Genomic DNA, 22659 nt, shown 5'->3' on the forward strand with positions numbered 1-22659 from the left:
TTCCATTTACAGCTGAAACAAAGGAGGATTCAGTTAGCCAGCTTCTCAAAGGATAGCCATTGTTTCTGTGATCACAGAAGAGAGAATTCTCAGTTCTACTCTCTGTTCGTGGTTCATTTTGCAGTTGGTAGTAGGTAAAGGCAAGTGTTTAGGACTAGGCAACTCTCGGCAACAGAATGAATGGCTGCTGCACAGTTGGCTGAATGAGTGCCTTATGAACCACTCCACCTCTCCCAAAATGTTTTATCTAGAGGAGAGGAGAAGCAAAAGGAGAGATAAAAAAGAACCATACTATGTAATAAAGAGGTAATATGCAAATTAACCATCACACACAAGATGGCTGCGCCCACAGCAGAGGTGGGGTTCCCATGACAAGTGATCAGCAGGAACCTGAGGCTGCGTGGAGCTGGGCTGGGGCAGGGGACCTGAGGCTTCACCTTCCCGCCCAGTGGGGCTTGATGGGGGTTGGACCGGCCAAGACTGGATCTTGCCCAATGGTGGTGGGATCGGCCTGGTCTGGGTCTCACGCAATTTCAAGGCGTGCATGGGTGGGCAGGGACTTGACTCTGGGTCCCACAGCACACCCCAGACTCTGACAGAAGGAAGATTTTCATATACATTTTACTAATTTTCTTCATCTTTGACACTTATATTATAGAGAAAGGGCAGATCGCAATATTAAAATATTTCCTCTAATTAATTGCCTTTTAATGTGCATGAATTCATGCACCAGGCCACTAGTATTTCTAATAATGGACTGAGTGCTACAGACCAAACCAGCTTCTGAGAATAAATGGGGGGGGGGAATAAATATATATATCCTGCTTGTAAGCAGGGAAGTACCAGCATGGGGGAATGTTTTCAGCCAAGAGTCACGAGGAAAGAGAACCAAGAAGACGAAGCCGGCATTGGGTGCTGTTTCCTCCTGGGTCACAGAGAAGGAGTCTGAGTCCAAAAGGTAGAACAGAGGTTTGGCGGACTGACAGGTCATGGAGATAAGACTGGAACTCAGCCCACAAGAGGGAGGCGCTGGTATCCAGCCGCAGGTGTTACCTCACAGCCTGACCTTAACCTTCCAATCAAAGAAGCCCATCTCGGATCCTCTTAATCCACGGCTGCTAGTCACCTGAGCGTGATATTCCCCTTATCCCAGTGCTTTAGGGAAGGAAAAGTAACTACTCTCTGGAAGAAAATAAAGAGCCGTAAACTGTCTCTATGATTTTTCATACTTAATGTTTAGCAACCAATCAAAAGAAAATGAGTAGACAAGGAAATGTGACTGAAAACATTGAGAAAAAGATAAAAACAGAATAGCATCAGGTAAAAGGGGAACTCAGATAACTGAGTTATCAAACATGGCCTTTAGCCCTTCCTGGCTTGGCTCAGTGGATAGAGGGGTCCTGCATTTGATTCTGGTCAAGGGCTCATGCCCGGTTGCAGGCTCAATCCCCAGGAGGGGGCAGCCAATTCATCACTCTCATCATTGATGTTTCTATCTCTCCCTCTCCCTTCCTCTCTGATATAAATAAAAATTTATTTTAAAAGCATGGGCTTTGAAATAAAATATATAAGCCTAAAAAAGAAAAGAGCATTGGCATTTTGGGCATTGGCATGGAGATTACATGAATAAAAACATCTTAATGGAATATTTGAGCTAAAAATAAAGCAACTAAATTTAGGATCTCATTTGATAGGTGTAAACAGGTTAGATACAGCTGAAATTTGTATAATTGGTAAATTGGGAGATAGGAGAAAAGAAAACCAGAATGAATCACAAAATGGGGGGTAGGGGGGGAGAGATGGAAATGTGGAAAAGAAAGTAAGAAACATATGGAAGATAGTCAAAAGTTCCAAAAGGTAAGGACACATATGTAACACCATAATCAATAAAGAAGTATTGTTTAAAGTTCCAAAGGGAAGTGAGAGAAAAGTTGGTAAAAGCAATATTTTAAGACAAAATGACTAATAATTTTCCCAAACAGATAAAAGACACAAAATGTAACAAACCCAAGCAGATTAGATATGAAGAAAACTAAATGCAGGTATATGACAGTAACAACTGCTGAAGATCAAAAGCACAAAGAGAAATTTTAAACATACACAGAGAAAAAGAGACCTATTTCTTTAAAAGAAAAAAAAACTGACAATTATTTTTCAACAAACACAGTGGAAACCATTGTTATCTTAAAATTTTTGAAAGAAAGTAACTTATAACCTAGTTTCATATCATGCTATAACACCCTTCAAAAAAAGTATATTAAAAATATTTCAGAGGAAAACCATCATATTGAAGTCAATGATAAAGGGTTTCATAGAATAGCTTACAGATGAAAGAGGGATAAAACAATGGGAATGGAAAATAGCTGTAAAATTTAATGAATATAAATTGCATAAAATAATAATGTCTGTGGGTTTTAAATCTATACAGACTTAAAACTAACTATAATAATAGTTTATAAATTGAGAGGGAGGTAAATAGTATTGTTCAGTAAGTAGTAAAAATAAAAATGTATTTTGGACTTTAATAAGTCAACAATTAATATTATAATCTCAGATAACCACTAAAAAAATAGTTAAAGAAGGTAACAAGCCAACATAGAAGAAAAATGAAATAACAAAATAAAATAAATTCTAAGAGGGCAACAAACTAGAATAAACAATCATAGAACATAGAGGACACACAGAATGCAAATAATAAGAAAATAATCTTAAAAACAAATTATATTAAATATGAACTTACTCCATTTAAAAGGGAGAGATGATTAGAATGTATAAAAATACACTACTCACTAGATGTTGTTTAAAAAAGATACTACTTATATGTAAGGGTAGAGGATGGCTAGAAATAAAAGGCTGTTAAAGCATTAAACAAAAGAAAGTTTGTATATTCACATTACCATAAAATGTAAACATTATGCAAAAATATTGCTATAAATAAATACATTTTATAATGATAAAGTTTCAAATCTATAAGAAGGCATAACAAGTCTAAATTAGCACACAAATATAACAGCCTCAAATATATTAACCAAAACTTGACAGAACCACAAGTAAAATACACAAATTCAGAATTGTGCTGGGTGTTTTAAGTGTAAACAAGGAAGGTAGTTGTGCTCTTGTTACTAGATTTATGCAAACATATGTTATTTAAAACTTGGTGGGAACATCGCACAAGAAAATCAGATACCATCCCTAGCCTGGTTGCTCAATGGTTAGAGCGCTGGCCCACAGCCTGAAGGGCCCAGGGTTTGATTCTGGTCAAGGGCATGTACCTTTGTTGCAGGCTCATTCCCCGGTGTTGGTCAGGGCTGAGCAGGAGGCAACCAATCGATGTGTCTCTCTCACATCGATGTTTCTTTCTCGGTGCCTCTGCCCCTCCCTTCCTCTCTCCCTAGAAATAATGAAAGAAATATTGTCAAGTGAGAATTAACAAAAAGAAAGAAAAAAGAAAATCAGACACCAAAAAGATTGTTTTTTGTTGACCTTATTTGTTCATTTCAACTTTAAAATTATGTTAATTTAATTAAATTAAGCTAGAAAGTTGGACAGCTATCTAACCACAATGTCTCAATCTGAAAAGATGCTTCTTAAAAACCCTCTAAGCAAAGGAGGCAATGATTAATTGTCTAAATATAGAAAAGTTAGATGAAGCCTTGAATTTCTTTGTTCATTCTTTGTGCATGTCCATTACCATTGGACACAGGTTTGTACCCACTAATTACCATTATTCTTGGTTTACAGTAGCAGTATTTAAAATAATATGAGAACTGATTCTTTATTTTGTGTGTCCTTGGCTCATCTTTTGTATGCATTTATGTATATTTACGGGCCAGCTTTATTTTCTTAATTTATTGAGGGAGTTAGAGTAAAACTATATAAACATAGTCATTCCCATTGTTTGCAGTACTTACGGTTCTGTAAAGTTGCCCTTGGATGCTGATTTGCAAACATTGAACCATTGCTTCTGGGGAAAAAACACAGGGTCGGGCTCCTGGACACCTCAGGTCAGAATGCCTTAATCAGCCAATCAATGCATAACTTTGTTCCATTTTAAAATGCCTTATGAAATATTGTGGTTCCATTGCCATTGAACTTGCAGCCAACGGCACCGCAGCTCCTACTCGAAGGAAGCCTGCGGAGCACTGCTGTTCCCTGAAGGCCCATCCACCCTGTGCAATGGGACAGGGCCCGCTTCAGAACTGGGCTTGGGGGCCATTTAAAACAGCAAAATCACCAACACAAAACGCAGAATGTGAAAACTTATCACTAAACAGACCACGAGAAGGGCCGTTTGACAGCACAGAGCTAAGGCCAGAAAGCAGAGCATTGCTGCCTCACCCTCGTTGGGAACCTGCACGTCAGTCCATGCAAACGTCCCTCCAGTTCGCACCCATCCCTCCGTGCCTGGGCAGTGCCCACATGGCAGTGTGCTTACCAAGTGCATTTACCACCGGTGACTGTTGGAACCCCTGAGTAATGAGGATGAACTGTGCTCACGTGCATATCATCATTGGTGTTTTTGCAAACATATTTAATGACATGTTTTAAAGTGAAGCCAGGATAGCAAAATACAGCTAATTAAGTTTCTGCTGGAAACTTTTTTATGACAGGTTACTCCTGCTACTTTTTTATGACAGGTTAGAAATAACAAAGCAATAGCATGATAAGCCACTATAGTTTAACTTCCTTAAAAATGAGCAAAAGCCTGTGCAGGACTAAACTGTCCCCAGTGATCTTGCACTGAGATAAAACTTCAGAATTTTAAATCATTTTAAAATGTTTAATTATTCCTAAGTGTCATTCTTAATTAAGAGTATTCCTCTTAGCCAAAACCGGTTTGGCTCAGTGGATAGAGCGTCGGCCTGCGAACTGAAAGGTCCCAGGTTCGATTCTGGTCAAGGGCATGTACCTTGGTTGCGGGCACATCCCCGGTAGGGGGTGTGCAAGCTGATCAATGATTCTCTCTCATCAATGTTTCTAACTCTCTATCCCTCTCTCTTTCTCTCTGTAAAAAGTCAATAAAATATATATTAAAAAAAAAAAAAAAGAGTATTCCTCTTAAACTCGAGGCCCGGTGCACAAAATTTGTGCATGGGGGGAGTATCCTCTCAGCCCAACCTGCCCCCTCTCCAATCCGGGACCCCTCAGGAGATGTCCAACCTCCAGTTTAGGCCTGATCCCAGGAATCAGGCCTAAATCGGCAGTCGAACATCCCTCTCATAATCTGGGACCACTGACTCCTAACTGCTCTCCTGCCTGCCTGCTTGATCACTCCTAAATGCCACCCCGCCAGCCTGATCACCTCTAACTGCCCCCTCTGCTGGCCAGGTTGCCTCCAAACCCTCCCCCCCCCCCAGCCCCTGCTGGCCTTGTTGCCCCCAACTGCCCCCCCCTGCCAGACTGCTTGCCCCACGCAGCCTGCTATTCAGTCGTTTGGTCATCCCTCACTAACCCCCCTGCCAGCCTTGTTGCCCCCCGTAGCCTGCTGTTCAGTCATCTGTCTGGTTGTTTTGGTTGTGACAGCCCTTGTCTTCTTATATATTAGAATAATGATATTATGTCTTTAAGAAAGACTTTTTTTTTAACAATAAATCATTCTTTTTCTAAACTTTCAGTGACTGTCATGAAGAAAAAATAAGGAAGCTTACGCCTGGTGAAATGGATGAAATACGAGAAATATTATCAAGAAACCTCTATCAAATCCGCCAGCGAGTGAGAATAATTTCTTTAACAAAATATTTACTTGCTTTTAACTAAAAATATGCCTTCTGATTTTGTACTATCCAATTATAGTGCATACGGTCCCACCATTACACTAATCCTGAGTCCCACTCCAGGCATCTTCTCTTTCCCTCTCTCAGACCCCATTCCACCATGCACTGTCCTCCAGGTACCATGGGGAGCCTTCAGGGAGTTCTGCCTCTCTGAGCTTGGAGACTTAAAATATACACATGTGGCCCTAGGCAGTTTGGCTCAGTGATTGGAGCATTGGCCCATGGACTGATGATGGGTCACGGATTCAGTTCCAGTCAAAGGCGTGTACCTGGGTTGCAGGCTCAATCCCTGGCCCAGGTCAAGGTGTTGCAGGGTAATTTCAAAGCAATACCAGGGGAGCATGGCCAGAAGACTTGGTAGTCACACGACTTCAGCACATGCGTTCCCAAAGATCCACTAATGAGGAACACCTCCTCTCTGCTCTGAAAGCCTGTCCCAGAGCCCTAACTCAAAGCCAGGCCACTAAAAATGACTGAGGTCAGCACCTGTCTTGAAAATTCACAACTGTAGTGATACTACATGTGTGCATTTAATACCTGGACAACTCTTGTTGCATTTTAGAACAGAAAGTTTTTAATGTTAACCTCAAGAGAAAGCATGATGTTGTGGCTAAAATACCCAGGTCAGGACTGGCTGACATGTCTTCCTGTAGAAGTGAGATCTAAGTCCAGGAGAAAGGAGACACGGCTTCCTTAGTCTTCTCTCTCAGGGGCTCTGACACAGGGCCTGTCCTTGTCACAGTCTCCACGTCCTCTTCAGGCCGGAGAATGGAAACAGCTGGTGGGGTGATCCCAAGAACTCACCACACCCAAACCCCGCACACAGGCACAGGCCAGCCCCAACAGTCACATTCCCAGTGAGGACACAGCTCCGGGCCAGCAGTGCAGGATGGGACAGCCTATGACGGCCACCAGACACCCACTCTCTGAGTGCGATGGCAAGGATGGCCATCACCACTTCCCAGAAGGCATCCCAGACAGACTTCCATGGTGGGCCAATTACGAGGCTCTGTGGCCGGGGGCTCCAGGCCGTGGACATGAGGTGGGACTTGTAGGTTTTGCTCAGGCCTGTCATCCAGAACTTGAGCAGTTTGACGTTGTCCTCCTCGGACGCTCCGAGGATACTCAGGAGCTTCTGCGTGTCCTCTTTGGGCTGACTGTCCACCTTGGTGAATTTGAAAAGGACCTTCACTTTGCTTTCCATGTGCTGAGGGGACTTAAAGGGACGCTCTGGGGGCAGCCAGCTCTCAGTCTGAGAGCAAGGAGCCTGGGAGGCATTTGGTCAGCGCCCGCCCTCCCACACCCTCTGGCAAGACAGAAAGCAGCTTCTTCCTCCTCGGCCTCAGAGTTGTCCCAGCTTTCTGATTCCTCTTCTAAATTCCTGAGCTTCTCCACATGGACCAAGATGTCCTGGGAGGGAGGGTCCCAGGAGCAGCTTCTCTGTCAGCGGCTGCAGCACACCTTCAGGAGCCTCAGAACAGCGCCGCCATGTGCTCTCGCCAAGAGGAAGCTGAACCTGAATCCCCTCAAGCTCTTGCTTTTCAGCGCCTTGCCCTGGAGCTCATCGGTGCTCCCGCAGGTCTTCCCAAGCAGGAGGGCTGGGAGCTGACGAGGTAGATGGGTCCCTCATGATGGTGGTGGTGCTGTACCAGCGCTGCCAGCCCCGGGCCAGGCTGTCTTTGATGAAGAAGGTGTGGCTGAACACAAACCCGTGCTGCTTGTCCTCAAAGAAGATAGGGCTTCCCGGCCGAGGCAGACCACACACATGTCTGACTTCTTGGGTCCCGGGTGGCTGGATTCTGTTCTAGCCCCTTCTGCTGGGCTGTGTATGTCGATCCCGCTGCTCATCTGGATGCTCCCTCCTCCTCGGCCTGCTCCCCCTGGCCGGGGCTGTCTCCAGCCCCCTTGGGGAGAGGGGCGTGCAGAACCTCCATGCAAAAGAGAGTGCGGGACCATGGAGCTCACAGAAGTGGCAGAGGGCGACCATGGCGTTCATGGTGCCCAACACACAGCCCTGTGTTGGGAGGAGGAAGGCCATCAGCTGCCTGTGCGCTCCCACCACAGAGCCCTCAGAGCTGTGCTCCCACCAGAGCCCTCAGAGCGGCCTGTGCTCCCACCACAGAGCCCTCAGAGCTGTGCTCCCACCAGAGCCCTCAGAGCGGCCTGTGCTCCCACCACAGAGCCCTCAAAGCTGTGCTCCCACCACAGAGCCCTCAGAGCTGTGCTCCCACCACAGAGCCCTCAGAGCTGTGCTCCCACCACAGAGCCCTCAGAGCTGTGCTCCCACCACAGAGCCCTCAGAGCTGTGCTCCCACCACAGAGCCCTCAGAGCTGTGCTCCCACCACAGAGCCCTCAGAGCTGTGCTCACACCACAGAGCCCTCAGAGCTGTGCTCCCACCACAGAGCCCTCAGAGCTGTGCTCACACAGCAGAGCCTTCAGAGCTGTGCTCCCACCACAGAGCCCTCAGAGCTGTGCTCACACCACAGAGCCCTCAGAGCTGTGCTCACACCACAGAGCCCTCAGAGCTGTGCTCACACCACAGAGCCCTCAGAGCTGTGCTCCCACCACAGAGCCCTCAGAGCTGCTGTGCTCACACCACAGAGCCCTCAGAGCTGTGCTCCCACCACAGAGCCCTCAGAGCTGCCTGTGCTCCCACCACAGAGCCCTCAGAGCTGCCTGTGCTCCCACCACAGAGCCCTCAGAGCAGTGCTCCCACCACAGAGCCCTCAGAGCTGTGCTCCCACCACAGAGCCCTCAGAGCTGTGCTCCCACCGCAGAGCCCTCAGAGCTGTGCTTCCACCACAGAGCCCTCAGAGCTGCCTGTGCTCCCACCACAGAGCCCTCAGAGCAGTGCTCCCACCACAGAGCCCTCAGAGCTGCCTGTGCTCCCACCACAGAGCCCTCAGAGCTGTGCTCCCACCACAGAGCCCTCAGAGCTGTGCTCCCACCGCAGAGCCCTCAGAGCTGTGCTCCCACCACAGAGCCCTCAGAGCTGTGCTCCCACCACAGAGCCCTCAGAGCTGCCTGTGCTCCCACCACAGAGCCCTCAGAGCTATGCTTCCACCACAGAGCCCTCAGAGCTGTGCTCCTACCACAGAGCCCTCAGAGCTGTGCTCCCACCACAGAGCCCTCAGAGCTGCCTGTGCTCCCACCACAGAGCCCTCAGAGCTGCCTGTGCTCCCACCACAGAGCCCTCAGAGCTGCCTGTGCTCCCACCACAGAGCCCTCAGAGCTGCCTGTGCTCCCACCACAGAGCCCTCAGAGCTGCTGTGCTCACACCACAGAGCCCTCAGAGCAGTGCTCCCACCACAGAGCCCTCAGAGCTGTGCTCCCACCACAGAGCCCTCAGAGCTGTGCTCACACCACAGAGCCCTCAGAGCTGTGCTCCCACCACAGAGCCCTCAGAGCTGCCTGTGCTCCCACCACAGAGCCCTCAGAGCTGTGCTCCCACCACAGAGCCCTCAGAGCTGCCTGTGCTCCCACCACAGAGCCCTCAGAGCAGTGCTCCCACCACAGAGCCCTCAGAGCTGTGCTCCCACCACAAAGCCCTCAGAGCTGCCTGTGCTCCCACCGCAGAGCCCTCAGAGCTGTGCTCCCACCACAGAGCCCTCAGAGCTGCCTGTGCTCCCACCGCAGAGCCCTCAGAGCTGTGCTCACACCACAGAGCCCTCAGAGCTGTGCTCCCACCACAGAGCCCTCAGAGCTGTGCTCCCACCACAGAGCCCTCAGAGCTGTGCTCCCACCACAGAGCCCTCAGAGCGGCCTGTGCTCCCACCACAGAGCCCTCAGAGCTATGCTCCCGCCACAGAGCCCTCAGAGCTGTGCTCCCACCACAGAGCCCTCAGAGCGGCCTGTGCTCCCACCACAGAGCCCTCAGAGCTGTGCTCCCAACACAGAGCCCTCAGAGCTGTGCTCCCACCGCAGAGCCCTCAGAGCTGTGCTCCCACCACAGAGCCCTCAGCAGCTGTGCTCCCACCACAGAGCCCTCAGAGCTGTGCTCCCACCACAGAGCCCTCAGAGCTGTGCTCACACCACAGAGCCCTCAGAGCTGTGCTCCCACCACAGAGCCCTCAGAGCTGTGCTCCCACCACAGAGCCCTCAGAGCTGTGCTCCCACCACAGAGCCCTCAGAGCTGTGCTCCCACCGCAGAGCCCTCAGAGCTGTGCTTCCACCACAGAGCCCTCAGAGCTGCCTGTGCTCCCACCACAGAGCCCTCAGAGCAGTGCTCCCACCACAGAGCCCTCAGAGCTGCCTGTGCTCCCACCACAGAGCCCTCAGAGCTGTGCTCCCACCACAGAGCCCTCAGAGCTGTGCTCCCACCGCAGAGCCCTCAGAGCAGTGCTCCCACCACAGAGCCCTCAGAGCTGTGCTCCCACCACAGAGCCCTCAGAGCTGCCTGTGCTCCCAACACAGAGCCCTCAGAGCTGTGCTTCCACCACAGAGCCCTCAGAGCTGTGCTCCCACCACAGAGCCCTCAGAGCTGTGCTCCCACCACAGAGCCCTCAGAGCTGCCTGTGCTCCCACCACAGAGCCCTCAGAGCTGCCTGTGCTCCCACCACAGAGCCCTCAGAGCTGCCTGTGCTCCCACCACAGAGCCCTCAGAGCTGCCTGTGCTCCCACCACAGATCCCTCAGAGCTGCTGTGCTCACACCACAGAGTCCTCAGAGCAGTGCTCCCACCACAGAGCCCTCAGAGCTGTGCTCCCACCACAGAGCCCTCAGAGCTGTGCTCACACCACAGAGCCCTCAGAGCTGTGCTCCCACCACAGAGCCCTCAGAGCTGCCTGTGCTCCCACCACAGAGCCCTCAGAGCTGTGCTCCCACCACAGAGCCCTCAGAGCTGCCTGTGCTCCCACCACAGAGCCCTCAGAGCAGTGCTCCCACCACAGAGCCCTCAGAGCTGTGCTCCCACCACAGAGCCCTCAGAGCTGTGCTCCCACCAGAGCCCTCAGAGCGGCCTGTGCTCCCACCACAGAGCCCTCAGAGCTGCCTGTGCTCCCACCGCAGAGCCCTCAGAGCTGTGCTCACACCACAGAGCCCTCAGAGCTGTGCTCCCACCACAGAGCCCTCAGAGCTGTGCTCCCACCACAGAGCCCTCAGAGCTGTGCTCCCACCACAGAGCCCTCAGAGCGGCCTGTGCTCCCACCACAGAGCCCTCAGAGCTATGCTCCCACCACAGAGCCCTCAGAGCTGTGCTCCCACCACAGAGCCCTCAGAGCGGCCTGTGCTCCCACCACAGAGCCCTCAGAGCTGTGCTCCCACCACAGAGCCCTCAGAGCTGTGCTCCCACCGCAGAGCCCTCAGAGCTGTGCTCCCACCACAGAGCCCTCAGCAGCTGTGCTCCCACCACAGAGCCCTCAGAGCTGTGCTCCCACCACAGAGCCCTCAGAGCTGTGCTCCCACCACAGAGCCCTCAGAGCTGTGCTCCCACCACAGAGCCCTCAGAGCTGTGCTCCCACCACAGAGCCCTCAGAGCTGTGCTCCCACCGCAGAGCCCTCAGAGCTGTGCTCACACCGCAGAGCCCTCAGAGCTGTGCTCCCACCACAGAGCCCTCAGAGCTGTGCTCCCACCACAGAGCCCTCAGAGCTGTGCTCCCACCACAGAGCCCTCAGAGCTGTGCTCCCACCACAGAGCCCTCAGAGCTGTGCTCCCACCACAGAGCCCTCAGAGCGGCCTGTGCTCCCACCACAGAGCCCTCAGAGCGGCCTGTGCTCCCACCACAGAGCCCTCAGAGCTGTGCTCCCACCACAGAGCCCTCAGAGCTGTGCTCCCACCACAGAGCCCTCAGAGCTGCCTGTGCTCCCACCACAGAGCCCTCAGAGCTGCCTGTGCTCCCACCACAGAGCCCTCAGAGCTGTGCTCACACCACAGAGCCCTCAGAGCTGTGCTCACACCACAGAGCCCTCAGAGCTGTGCTCACACCACAGAGCCCTCAGAGCTGTGCTCCCACCACAGAGCCCTCAGAGCTGTGCTCCCACCACAGAGCCCTCAGCAGCGCTGGAGCCTGGGGCTGGGCAGGAATTCCAGGGGCTTCCCATGCAGCAGAGGTGGCCACCCAGCAGGCAGCACCAGCCGAGCACCTATCCTGTGCCAGCACTGCAAGGAGAACAAGAAGAGTTACATGAAGAGTTATAGCCAACAAGAGGGAAAAGATACTTCCATGCTCACACACACATCCCTTCAGTCAGAGTGCTGAGTGGGCCTTGAGGCCACAGCACAGAGTGAGCAGCTGCCTCCTCTGCATGACACCTGCACAAGGGTCCTGGCATCAGAGAGGGATGTGGTCTTAGACTAGGGCTCCTTAGCAAGCCCTGAAGGAACAGAGGGCAGGGAGCCAGGGGCTAAGGCAGGCACAGATTGGGGGCTGAGTGTTGGCAGAACTGAGGGAACAAGGGCAGAAAACCAAGAAGAAGATGTTAGGGAACTTTCAGTTCATGGCAAGACCCTGAACTTCTCTTGCAGAGATCAGAGAGCCTTTGCTGGGTTCTGATGAGAAACATGATAAATGTGAACCTTGCAAAGTCTCCAAGGAGAGATAGTGATAGCAGAGGGAGCACAGGCTAGAGTTAAGGGGGGCATATCTGACATTCAATTCTGAATGATAGCTTTGCTGGGTAATCTTGGTTGTAGGTCCCTACTATTCATTACTTTGAATATTTCTTTCCACTCCCTTCTGACCTGCATAGCTTCTGTTGAGAAATCAGCTGACAATTGTATGGGCACTGCCTATGTGCTTTTCTCTTGCTGCTTTTAAGATTCTGTTAGTCTTTTGCTCTTGGCATTTTAATTATGTTGTGTCTTGGTGTGGTCCTCTTTGGATTCCTCTTGCTTGGGACTCTCTGTGCTTCATGGACTTATAAGGGACTGGTGAGGGAGGTTTTCTGTCGTTATTTCTTCAAATAGGTTTTCAATATCTTGCTCACTTGCTCTCTTTTGGAACCCCCATAATGTGACTCTTGGTATGCTTGGAGTTGTCCCAGAGGTTCCTTACACTATCTTCATATTTTTGGATTCTTTTTTCTTCTTGCTGTTCTGTTTGGGTATTTTTTGCTTCCTCATATTTCAAACTGTTAACTTGATTCTCAGAATCCTCTACTATTGAATCCCTGTAAATTATTCTTTATTTAAGTTACTGTATGCTTAATTTCTGACTGATCCATTTGGCATTCTCACTAAGATCCTTGAAAATCTCATTAAGTCCCTTGAAGGTGTCATAAAGATCTTTGAGTAACCTTATAGCCATGGTTTTGAACTCTATATCCATTAATTTTCTTTCTTTGTGATGTGTTTGTCTCTGCATTTTGGCTGCTTTCCTGTGTTTGTTTCTATGTATAAAGTAGAGCTGCTATGTCTCCTTTAATTGGTAGAATGACCTTGTGTGGTAGGTGTCCTATAGGGCCCAGTAGCTCAGCCTCCCAGTCACCTGATCTGGACACTCTTAAGTGCACCCCTTTGTGAGCACAACCTTGTTGTAGTTGAACCTTGATTGCTGTTGGTTGGCCTCACTGGGAGGACTTGACCTGTGAGACCAGATGTGACTACAGTGGCAGAGCTGCTGTGCAGAAGACAGCCCTATCGAGCAGGACTTGCTTCAATGGAGCTTTGGTGCTCACTTAGTCTGCCCCTTGAGTGTGTTGCTTGTGGATGTTTAGGGTTGTAATCTGGTATGTTCTTACACTGACCATTGGGTACATTGGCTCTTGGGTCTCCAGGGATGTGCAAAGTCAGCCACTGCCACCCAGCAGGAGCTACAGAGAGATCTGCAGATTCCTCCTCTTTTATGGGGCTTGGAAGTGCCCAGCATTCAAAAATGAAACAAAACAATTGTGGCTTCCAGGAAAACCTGTTTTTTTCAGAACCTGGGATCTCTATTTCCAGGTTCCATTTTTTCCATCCTTATTTCCAAGCCTCCCTCCCTCCAGCACCCATCCCAAACTCTTACAGAATACAGGTTCTGTCTTCCTTCCTAGCCTGGGGGCCTCTCTTCCCTGTCTCCACTGCTGCTTTCTATCAACTCCATTGATCCATATTCTTCCATTTACCCAACACCTTACATATTATTCCCAACCTTATTTTTAAATGAGCGTGTGCTATACCACATACATTCAGTACTTAATTTCATGATTGTGTTATTTTGTTAGCCTTCAATGGCACATTTCCCCAGGCAGGAATTGAGTTCTGTTCTATGTTACTTCTGTACATTTCCACTAGGCCTAATACAGCCTGGATACAGGAATATTCCCAAGAAGAATGCATCAATTCTATCAGAAAATGAGCCTAATTGCCAATTACAGTTTTAGGAACAGATTTCTATATAGCTTATAAAATAAAGTGTCTGCCTTGAGACATTTCACAGCTTCAAAGAAAAGGTCATGAGTACTGCAGGCAGTAGCAGCAGCTTGCTCAGCTTTCAGCCACTGGAAAGAAGACCTGTGCCTCCGTTGATTAATCGGAGGACATGGCCCCACCAAGGGGCTCAAAGTGTTGTTGTTTTTTTATGCCAGTAATTGCTAATCCACAGAGGATGGATAAAGCGGACTTGTATTTTTTCTTTCCCCAACCAATAATGATGGGTAAATGCATACAAGGTCCTTCAAGGTAGACAAAGGCACTTAATAAATTCATCATTTTTCTCAGCTTTATTAGAGGACAAATTATTTCAAAATGTGAAAGAATGTTATCTTTCATACTTTTTTCTCTCTGCACATTTGTTGTTAAGTACCTCGCTGAGATGGTGTGCCAAAGAAAGGTAGTAAAGTTTTGGGATTTCTGGGTCAGTGATCAGTTTTTGTTGTTGTTTTGGTAAAATGTCGCTTTGTTTTTATTTCAGACTCTGTCATACAACAGACACAACCTGACTGCTGATACCAGTGAGAGACAAGCCAAGGAGATCCTGATCCGCCGAAGACACAGTTTGCGAGAGAGCATTCGCAAAGACAGCAGCTTGAGTCGGGAGCGCAGGGTGAGGACGTCGGGGCTCTGGAAGTTCTGCTGAGGGTTGATTCGCAGGAATTCTGGGAGAGAGGGAATTTAAGTCTTTTAGAGGTTTTGTGAGCACCTGTTGTGTTCTGCACACGGTTCTAGGCACTGGAGATACATTGGTAAACAAAACAGAAAGATTCCTGTGCTTGTAGAATTCATAATCTCCTCGGGGAATGTGGTCACCAGCAGACAGAATAAGCAAATCCTATACAATAAAAGGCTAATGTGCAAATAGACTGAACAGCAGAACAACTGAACAACTAGTCGCTATGACATATGCTGACCACCAGGAGTGCACGCGGAAGGAGGCGGACAGGGGGCCAGACCAAGGCGGGGCACCTGTCGCTGTCATTGGGGTGAGCTTCTGGTGGTTACTGAAAGTTCTTTGCTTCCATGCACCACAGTCCCACCCAGTGCTAGCACCACTGACGGCACTGGAGCTGCTGCTCACACCCGCTGCTGGTGCCCGGTGCTGATCGCTCAGTGCCGTCAGCAGGTGCAAATGGCAGCTGCCAGCCCCAATCACCCCTGGGGCTTCTCCACCTCCTCCTGCTCCTGAGGGGTGATCAGGGCAGCAGCTGCCACTCCACCTTATGACAGTGCCAGCCCCAATCGCACCTGCTGCAGGTGTTGGCCCTAACCGCTCTGTGGGGCCAGTGCCATCATTGCATGGGCGCAGCAGCAGCAGCAGCAGGAGTGAGTCTGCCAGCAGACAGGGAACCGGGGGCTGTGGTGGAGAAGCAGGGCAGGGGCATGGAGGATGGGCTAAGACCCGTCCCTGTGCCCACTGCAGCCTCAAGGCCCACAGTTCCTTTTAAGGTGCATGAAATCATGTTATAAAGAGGTTATGTTATGTTATGTTATGTTATGTTATGTTATGTTATGTTATGCTATGCTATGTTGTGTTATTATGTTATAAAGAAGTCAAGTGTTATGGAAAAATTAAAAATGGCCAAATAATGAAGTTGAGAGGGTCACACAAGTTACAATTTTAAACAGCATGGCGGCCAGGCTTCATTTGGGAGGTAATATTTGAGCTTCCAGGGAGAGGCTATAGGGGAAGGTGGCAACCTGCATGCTGACTGAGTAGGCCAGTGGCTGGGAGTAAGTTCACAGCACAGTTGGCTCGATGTTTTAATGGGTCCAGTGCATTGTCAATAGATTAGAAAAGTCATTTTACCATGATTGCTTAATTTAACACAGCAGGCATGCATTTTATTTTATATATATACTGGAGGCCAGGTGATGAAATTTGTGCACTGGGAGGGTCCCTTAGCCCTTTCCAATCTGGGACACCTCAGGGAATGTCTGACTGCCGGTTAGGCCCATAGTCTCACAATCCGGGACTACTAGCTCCCAACCACTTGCCTGCATGCCAGCCAAATCACCCTCTAACCACTCCCATGCCAGCCTGATCAACATCTAATTGCTCCCCTGCTAGTCTGATCACCCCCAACTGCTCTTCCCTGCCAGCCTGGTCAACTCTAACTGCCCTCCCCTGCTGGCCTGATCACCCACAACTACCCTTCCCTGACAGCCATCTTGTGATGGCCATCTTTGACCACATGGGGGTGGCCATCTTCTGTGAGGTGTAAGGGTCAATTTGCATATTAACCCTTTATTATATAGGACTAGAGGCCCAGTGCATGAAAACTCATGCACTGGAGGGGGTTCCACAGCCCAGCCTGCCCCCTCTCACAGTCTGGGTGGGAGGTGATCTGGGGACCAGGGGAAGGCAATGCCCCATCACACCTCTGCTGCTGCCACTGCTGACAGCACGAGCCTCACACGGCCCTGGGCAGCTGGGCAGCCACCATCCGAGGCTTTCCTGCACCTCAGGCCAGCCCTGGGCAGCTGAGAGGACTGGAAGACTTTGGTGGCAGGTGTGCAGAGCAGCTGGGCCCATCTACAGGTGGGCCAGGCCTGGCCACACACTGCTGCACTGGCTGGCTGAGGGGACTGAGCACCGCTATCTTTGAGGGCTGGGCAGTCAATTAGCATATTCCCTCCTTACTGGCTGTGGGTGTCAATGTCTTTGCAACAGCATGAGGATCAATTAGCATAATGGTCAGCAAACTCATTAGTCAACAGAGCCAAATATCAACAGTACAAGGATTGAAATTTCTTTTGAGAGCCAAATTTTTTTAAACTTAAACTTCTTCTAATGCCACTTCTTCAAAATAGACTCGCCCAGGCTGTGGTATTTTGTGGAAGAGCCACACTCAGGGGCCAGAGAGCCACAGGTGGCTCGTGAGCTGCAGTTTGCCAACCACAGAATTAGCACATTTCCTCTTTATGAGATTAGAAGCCTAGTGCATAAATTTGTGCATGGGTGGTGTCTGGCCGGCCTGGCCCCAATCTGGGTGGGTCAGGGCTGGACCTGTCGGGAGGATGGTGGGAGGTCGGCCGGCCAGCCCACCCAGATCGGGGCCCAATCAGGGCCCTGGATCAGGGCCAGGCTGGCTGGGGGAAGGGGCCATGAGCAATTGGCCGGTGGGCCCCACCTCTGATTAAGGTTGGAAGACTGATTGGGTGTGGGGCCAGCCATGGGGAGAGGCTGTGGGCATTGGGCCAGCTGGCCCTGCCCCTAAATGGGGTGAGTGGTGGGTGCCGATCAGGGGCCAGCAGCCTGGGGGAGGGGCCATGAGTGGTTGGCTGGCCAGCCCTGCCCCTGATCAGGGTGGGGGGGCCGATCTGGGGTGGAACTGGGAGCGGGGAGTAGCTTCAGGATATTGGCCAGCCAACCCCACCCCCTATTGAGGTGAGGTGGTGATGAGGGGTGGTGCTGGCCAGGGGAGGAGCTGTGAGCTGATCAGAGTGGTGGGGGCCCATCGGGAGCATGGCTGGCCAGCGGGAGGGGCTGCAGGAGGTTGAGGGGGCGGAATTAGGGGTGGGCCAGCTAGGGGGGTGGGGGGGCTGCAGGCCTATTAGGGTGGCTGATTAGGGGTGCGGGTGGCCAGGCAGGGAAGCGAGGGGGCATGTGTCCGGCAGGCCCTGCTCTTGATCGGGGTAGAAGAGTGCAATAAGGAGCAGGCTGGCAGGGGGGAGGGTCTGCGAGGTTGTCCACCAGCCCCACCCCCTGATCGAGCCAGTTCACTGGCCACAGTGGGCGTCATATCAAATGGTTGTTAGGTTGTTATGGCCATTATGGTAGCTGCCTTTTTATATATATAGATATATGTTATTAATGTCCAGACAATGGGGAGAGAGAGAAATAAATGATGAGAGAGAATCATTGATCAGCTGCCTCCTGCACAGCCCACAACCCGGGCATGTGCCCTGACCAGGAATCAAACTGTGACCTCCTAGTTCATAGATCAATGCTCAACCACTGAGCTATGCCAGCCAGGTCTTATTTTTATAATATTCTGTATTTGGTTATCAGAGATAAAAATTTTATGTTTGAACAAAATTATCTTTGTGTTCAATGTGGCAGTATTGATTAAAAATTAGACAAAGGCAATGAAAATGTCAGCAAAATAGCTATAGTAATGCTTTTTGTTCTATCATTTTCAAGGCATTCAAGTAAATAAAACTAAAATATGCTATAATTTTTCATCTATCTTCTCCTGCATACCTATCAGTCCTGAGGCTTTTTTGCTAATATTGTCATAAGTAGGTGGTTTGGTCTCTTTTCCTTAAGAAACACAGTGATTTTCACGTCTTGTTCCAAATGGTCCCACCCCAAGTTATTTCCTTCTTTCTTTTGTCCCCCTCCTGGCTTCTTCTATATTTCTGGAGAGTTTCAGTGATTTTAAATTAAATAATTATTGCTCGGGATTTTCTTCCCCATCCCTGAAGCCCCTCACAGAGTGATTTTGGCATTGAGATCGAACATGTTACACTTTAATAAAGTTTGTCATGATATTTTAAACTTCTAATGATTGCCATCGCATCATCTGAGGTTTTCTGTTTCTTGTACAGGCTTCCACGTCAGCCTCCCGGTACCTGTCCTTGCCCAAAAACACAAAGCTGCCGGAGAAGCTGAAGAAGAGGAATGTCCCTAATGCAGGTATGAGCACCGCTGGAGAGAGGAAGATGTTTCTGTCCTGCTTCATTACGCACAGTGAGCTCAATAGTTTGCAAATCTAAGTAACAACACACTGGCCTTTATTAGCACTGCAGCCTTTTTTAATGGAGTTACGTGCACACCCAGAATTCAGTCAGTTACTTTTCATAATGACTCTATTAGATATAGCAAAAGCAAATACTATTACCCTGTGGTTAGTGAACAGGTAAACAGAAAAGCTGAAAATGTGCAAAGGTGTGTTTAATTTTTAAGGTAATCCTATCTAATAAAAGAGTAATATGCAGATTGACCATCACTCCAACACACAAGATGGCTGTCCCCATGTGGTCAAAGATCCTGCCCCTATGTGGACACAAGATGGCCACCATAAGATGGCCAGCAGGGGAGGGCAGTTGGGAGGGTTCAGGCCTGCAAGGGAGGGCAGTTGTGGTGATCAAGCCTGCAGGGGGGGGGGACAGTTAGGGATGACCAGGCTGGCAGAGGAGAGCAGTTGGGCGGGAACAGGCCTTCAGGGGAGGGCAGTGAGGGGTAAACAGGCTGGCAGGGGAGCGGTTAGGGGGTGATCAGGCTGGCAGGCAAAGCGGTTAGGGGCAATCAGTAAGGCAGGCAGGCAAGTGGTTGGGAGCCAGCAGTCCTGGATTGTGAGAGGGATGTCCGACTGCTCAACTGGAGTTGGGCAGTTGGACATCCCTCAAGGGGTCCCAGATTGGATAGGATGTAGGGTGGGCTGAGGGACACCCCCTGCCCCGTGCACCAGGCCTCTAATTGTAATGTATTTTCACAGAGCAACCATATATTTTATTTCTGTAATTATTTAAACTTTGACATAAAGTCTGATATCTCTTTATTTTATATCTTTATGTAGATTCCAAGCCATTTTATGTGAAACCCCAGAAGAAATATGTTAGGATATCATGTTCTTAAAATGTAGATTGTAACAATATCCCACCTTTTTCTCTTGTTTACTTACTTAACCAAGAAGAGGAAGTCTAAGGAGGGCCTGTGTGTGGAGGCTGAGGGGGGAGATGAGAGGGAAGGCAGGGCAGGGAGCGCTGGGCGTGCAGGACAGTGGCCACGTGACCACCGGTGTCCAGCAGAAACGCTGTTTCCCAGACTCAGCTCCCAGTGTCCCAGCACCTCCTCCCCACAGGAGTCCAGGGCCCCAGCAGTGGAGACCCCCAGCAGCCCGGGACCCCAGTTTTGACAGAGCTGGTTCTAATCTGAACTCCTCCCTCTGTTCGGAAAGTGCCCACGAAAGTGAGAGCCAGCGGCCCAGGCTGTCCCCCAGACTGGTTGGAAGGGCCTCGGAGGCTGGAGGCCGCAAGGCTGGCTGGGGGAGCGAGTGGCCCTAGCGGGAAGGCCTCCCTCTGTTTGACCCTTTTATAAAAACATGAAGAATAAACACGGCTGTACATGAGATCAGGTCAAGGCAAGACCTTCCTGATAGCAGCTAACTCTCAGTGTCTTCCTGCGCGAGGCGAAGCCCCTGGGGTAGATCCTGGGCAGGTCCCTGGAGCAGATCCCGGGGCAGGTCCCAGGGTAGATTCCAGGGCAGGTCTGCGGCAGGTCTGGGGGCAGGTCCGGGGCAGGTCCGGGGCAGGTCTGGGGGCAGGTCCAGGGCAGGTCCGGGGGTAGGGCCAGGGGCAGGTCCGGGGCTGGTCCGGGGCAGGTCTGGGGGCAGGTCCGGGGGTAGGGCCAGGGGCAGGGCCAGGGGCAGGTATGGGGGCAGGTCCAGGGCAAGGCCGGGGGCAGGGCCGGGGCAGGTCTGGGGGCAGGTCCAGGGCAGGTCCGGGGCAGGTCTGGGGGCAGGGGCAGGGGCAGGGCCAGGGGCAGGTATGGGGGCAGGTCCAGAGCAGGGCCGGGGGCAGGTCTGGGGGCAGGGCTGGGACAGGGCCGGGGGCAGGTCCGGGGGCAGGTCCGGGGGCAGGTCCGGGGGTAGGTCCGGGGCAGGTCTGGGGCAGGTCTAGGGGCAGGTCTGGGGGCAGGTCCGGGGGCAGGTCTGGGGGCAGGTCTAGGGGCAGGTCTGGGGGCAGGTCCGGGGGCAGGTCTGGGGGCAGGTCCGGGGGTAGGTCCGGGGCAGGTCTGGGGCAGGTCTAGGGGCAGGTCTGGGGCAGGTCCGGGGCAGGTCTGGGGGCAGGTGGCACACAGCCCCGGCTGCTCTCAGTGCCAGCAGGCTCCATACAGTGGCAGGAAGCCTCCTCGGTCCCTTCCTCTGAGAGGGCTGGCGTGGAGGCGAGGTCACAGGTGGGGGTAGCTAGAGTGCCAGGTGCCCGTGGCGGGGTCAGGCCCGGCCAGCTGTCAGTGGAGTCGGAGGGGCCTGCCTCGCACTGCGGCCACCCCAGACCCTCGCACTGCGCCCTGACCCCCTGACCTTCTGCTCCGTGCAGGTGGCAACAGCAGTGACTCGGAGGCGGATGCCGGGACCACCGTCCTCAACCTGAAGCCCCGCGCCAGGCGCTTCCTGCCGGAGCAGTTCGCGCCGAGAGCGCCCCCCGCCTGCAGGATGGAGTGGAAGAACGAGGTGGACGTCGGTGCTGCTGGGCAGTCCTGCCCGCCGCCCCCCCGCAGGGAGGGGGCCACGCAGACCCCGGGCGCGCTGCGGCAGCCCCTGCTCCCCCACGGCCAGCTGGGCCCGGGGCGGGAGGGCCCCCCGGCTGACAGCCAGCGGCCCAGGCCGCCCCCCAGGCTGGTGCGAAGGGCCTCGGAGCCTGGAGGCCGCAAGGCTCGCTGGGGGAGTGAGCGGCCCTAGCCGGGGCCTGGCAGCCGCATCGCTGTCACTGCTCCCAGCAGACCAGTCCCCCTCCGGCCGCACCCTCCTGGGCGTCACCCCCTGGATTGACGGACGATTGCTTGTCCCAGGAAGAGGAGAGCCAGCGAGAAGCCCAGGACGTGTCTATGAGTTGAGCAGTTGTAGTCTTTGCAGAGCTAAGTAAAAAATGTGTGCCTTCATTGAACTTCAGTGACTGAATCTGACATTTTTAGCTCACCCTGTCGGTGAAAATTTTAATATATGCATATGCCTCAATTTTTATTTATGAAAAAATATGTTTATCTGTGGTCAGTTGTAAGTGAACGGCCCTGAAAGTGCTCTGAAGACCTTCCCGCGACGGCTCCTGGTGGCCGAGGGGGGCGGGGGGGCTCCTGGTGGGGGGGCCCTCCTGGTGGCTGGGGCTCCCTGTGGCCTGGGTTCCCAGTGGCCATGGTGCAGAGCCCGGCCTCCCGGCTCCATACTGAGCTCAGGAGCCCTGGGGACTGGCTCGGAGCCCGCCCAGGAAGGATGACAATCAGCCGATTGTATTTGTTCCTCGTTCTACATGTGTTGGGGTGACATATGGATTCCGTCGCCTCTTCGTGTGTCAGTGGTGCAAAGAGAAAGATTGTGGGTAACACACTGTGGGGCCTCCAGTGAGAGGGGAGAGGGCGGCACCCGCTGAAACACGTGGCATTACAGCGGGGAGGCTGGGGGGCGGAGGCTGGGGGGAGGGAGGCTGGGGGCAGAGGCTGGGGGGATGGAGGCTCGGGGGAAAGGACAGGGGGATGGAGGCTGGGGGGCGGAGGCTGGGGGGAGGGAGGCTGGGGGCAGAGGCTGGGGGGATGGAGGCTCGGGGGAAAGGACAGGGGGATGGAGGCTGGGGGGAGGGAGGCTGGGGGGAGGGAGGCTGGGGGCAGAGGCTGGGGGGATGGAGGCTCGGGGGAAAGGACAGGGGGATGGAGGCTGGGGGGATGGAGGCTGGGGGGAGGGAGGCTGGGGGTAGAGGCTGGGGGGATGGAGGCTCGGGGGAGAAGACAGGGGGGATGGAGGCTGGGGGGATGGAGGCTGGGCGGGGGGGGAGGCGAAGGCAGGGGGGATGGAGGCAGGGGGCGGAGCCTG

General features: G+C 52.0%; 1 protein-coding gene across 1 annotated transcript in view; it reads left to right on the forward strand.

Moving 5' to 3' along the window:
* The window catches only part of SLC9A2 (solute carrier family 9 member A2), a 133263-nt gene extending 111039 nt beyond the window's left edge, over positions 1–22224 (forward strand). The window contains exons 9-12 of the mRNA XM_084900498.1: positions 5616–5712; positions 14607–14738; positions 18683–18770; positions 21176–22224. Coding sequence (XP_084756624.1) covers positions 5616–5712; positions 14607–14738; positions 18683–18770; positions 21176–21537 — 679 coding nt within the window. The 3' untranslated portion in view covers positions 21538–22224. The remainder of the gene's footprint in view (positions 1–5615; positions 5713–14606; positions 14739–18682; positions 18771–21175) is intronic.
* Positions 22225–22659: the final 435 nt, after the last annotated feature.

The sequence above is a fragment of the Pipistrellus hanaki genome (assembly GCF_964339955.1).
Source record: "Pipistrellus hanaki genome assembly, chromosome: 12".
Classification (NCBI taxonomy): Eukaryota; Metazoa; Chordata; class Mammalia; order Chiroptera; family Vespertilionidae; genus Pipistrellus; species Pipistrellus hanaki.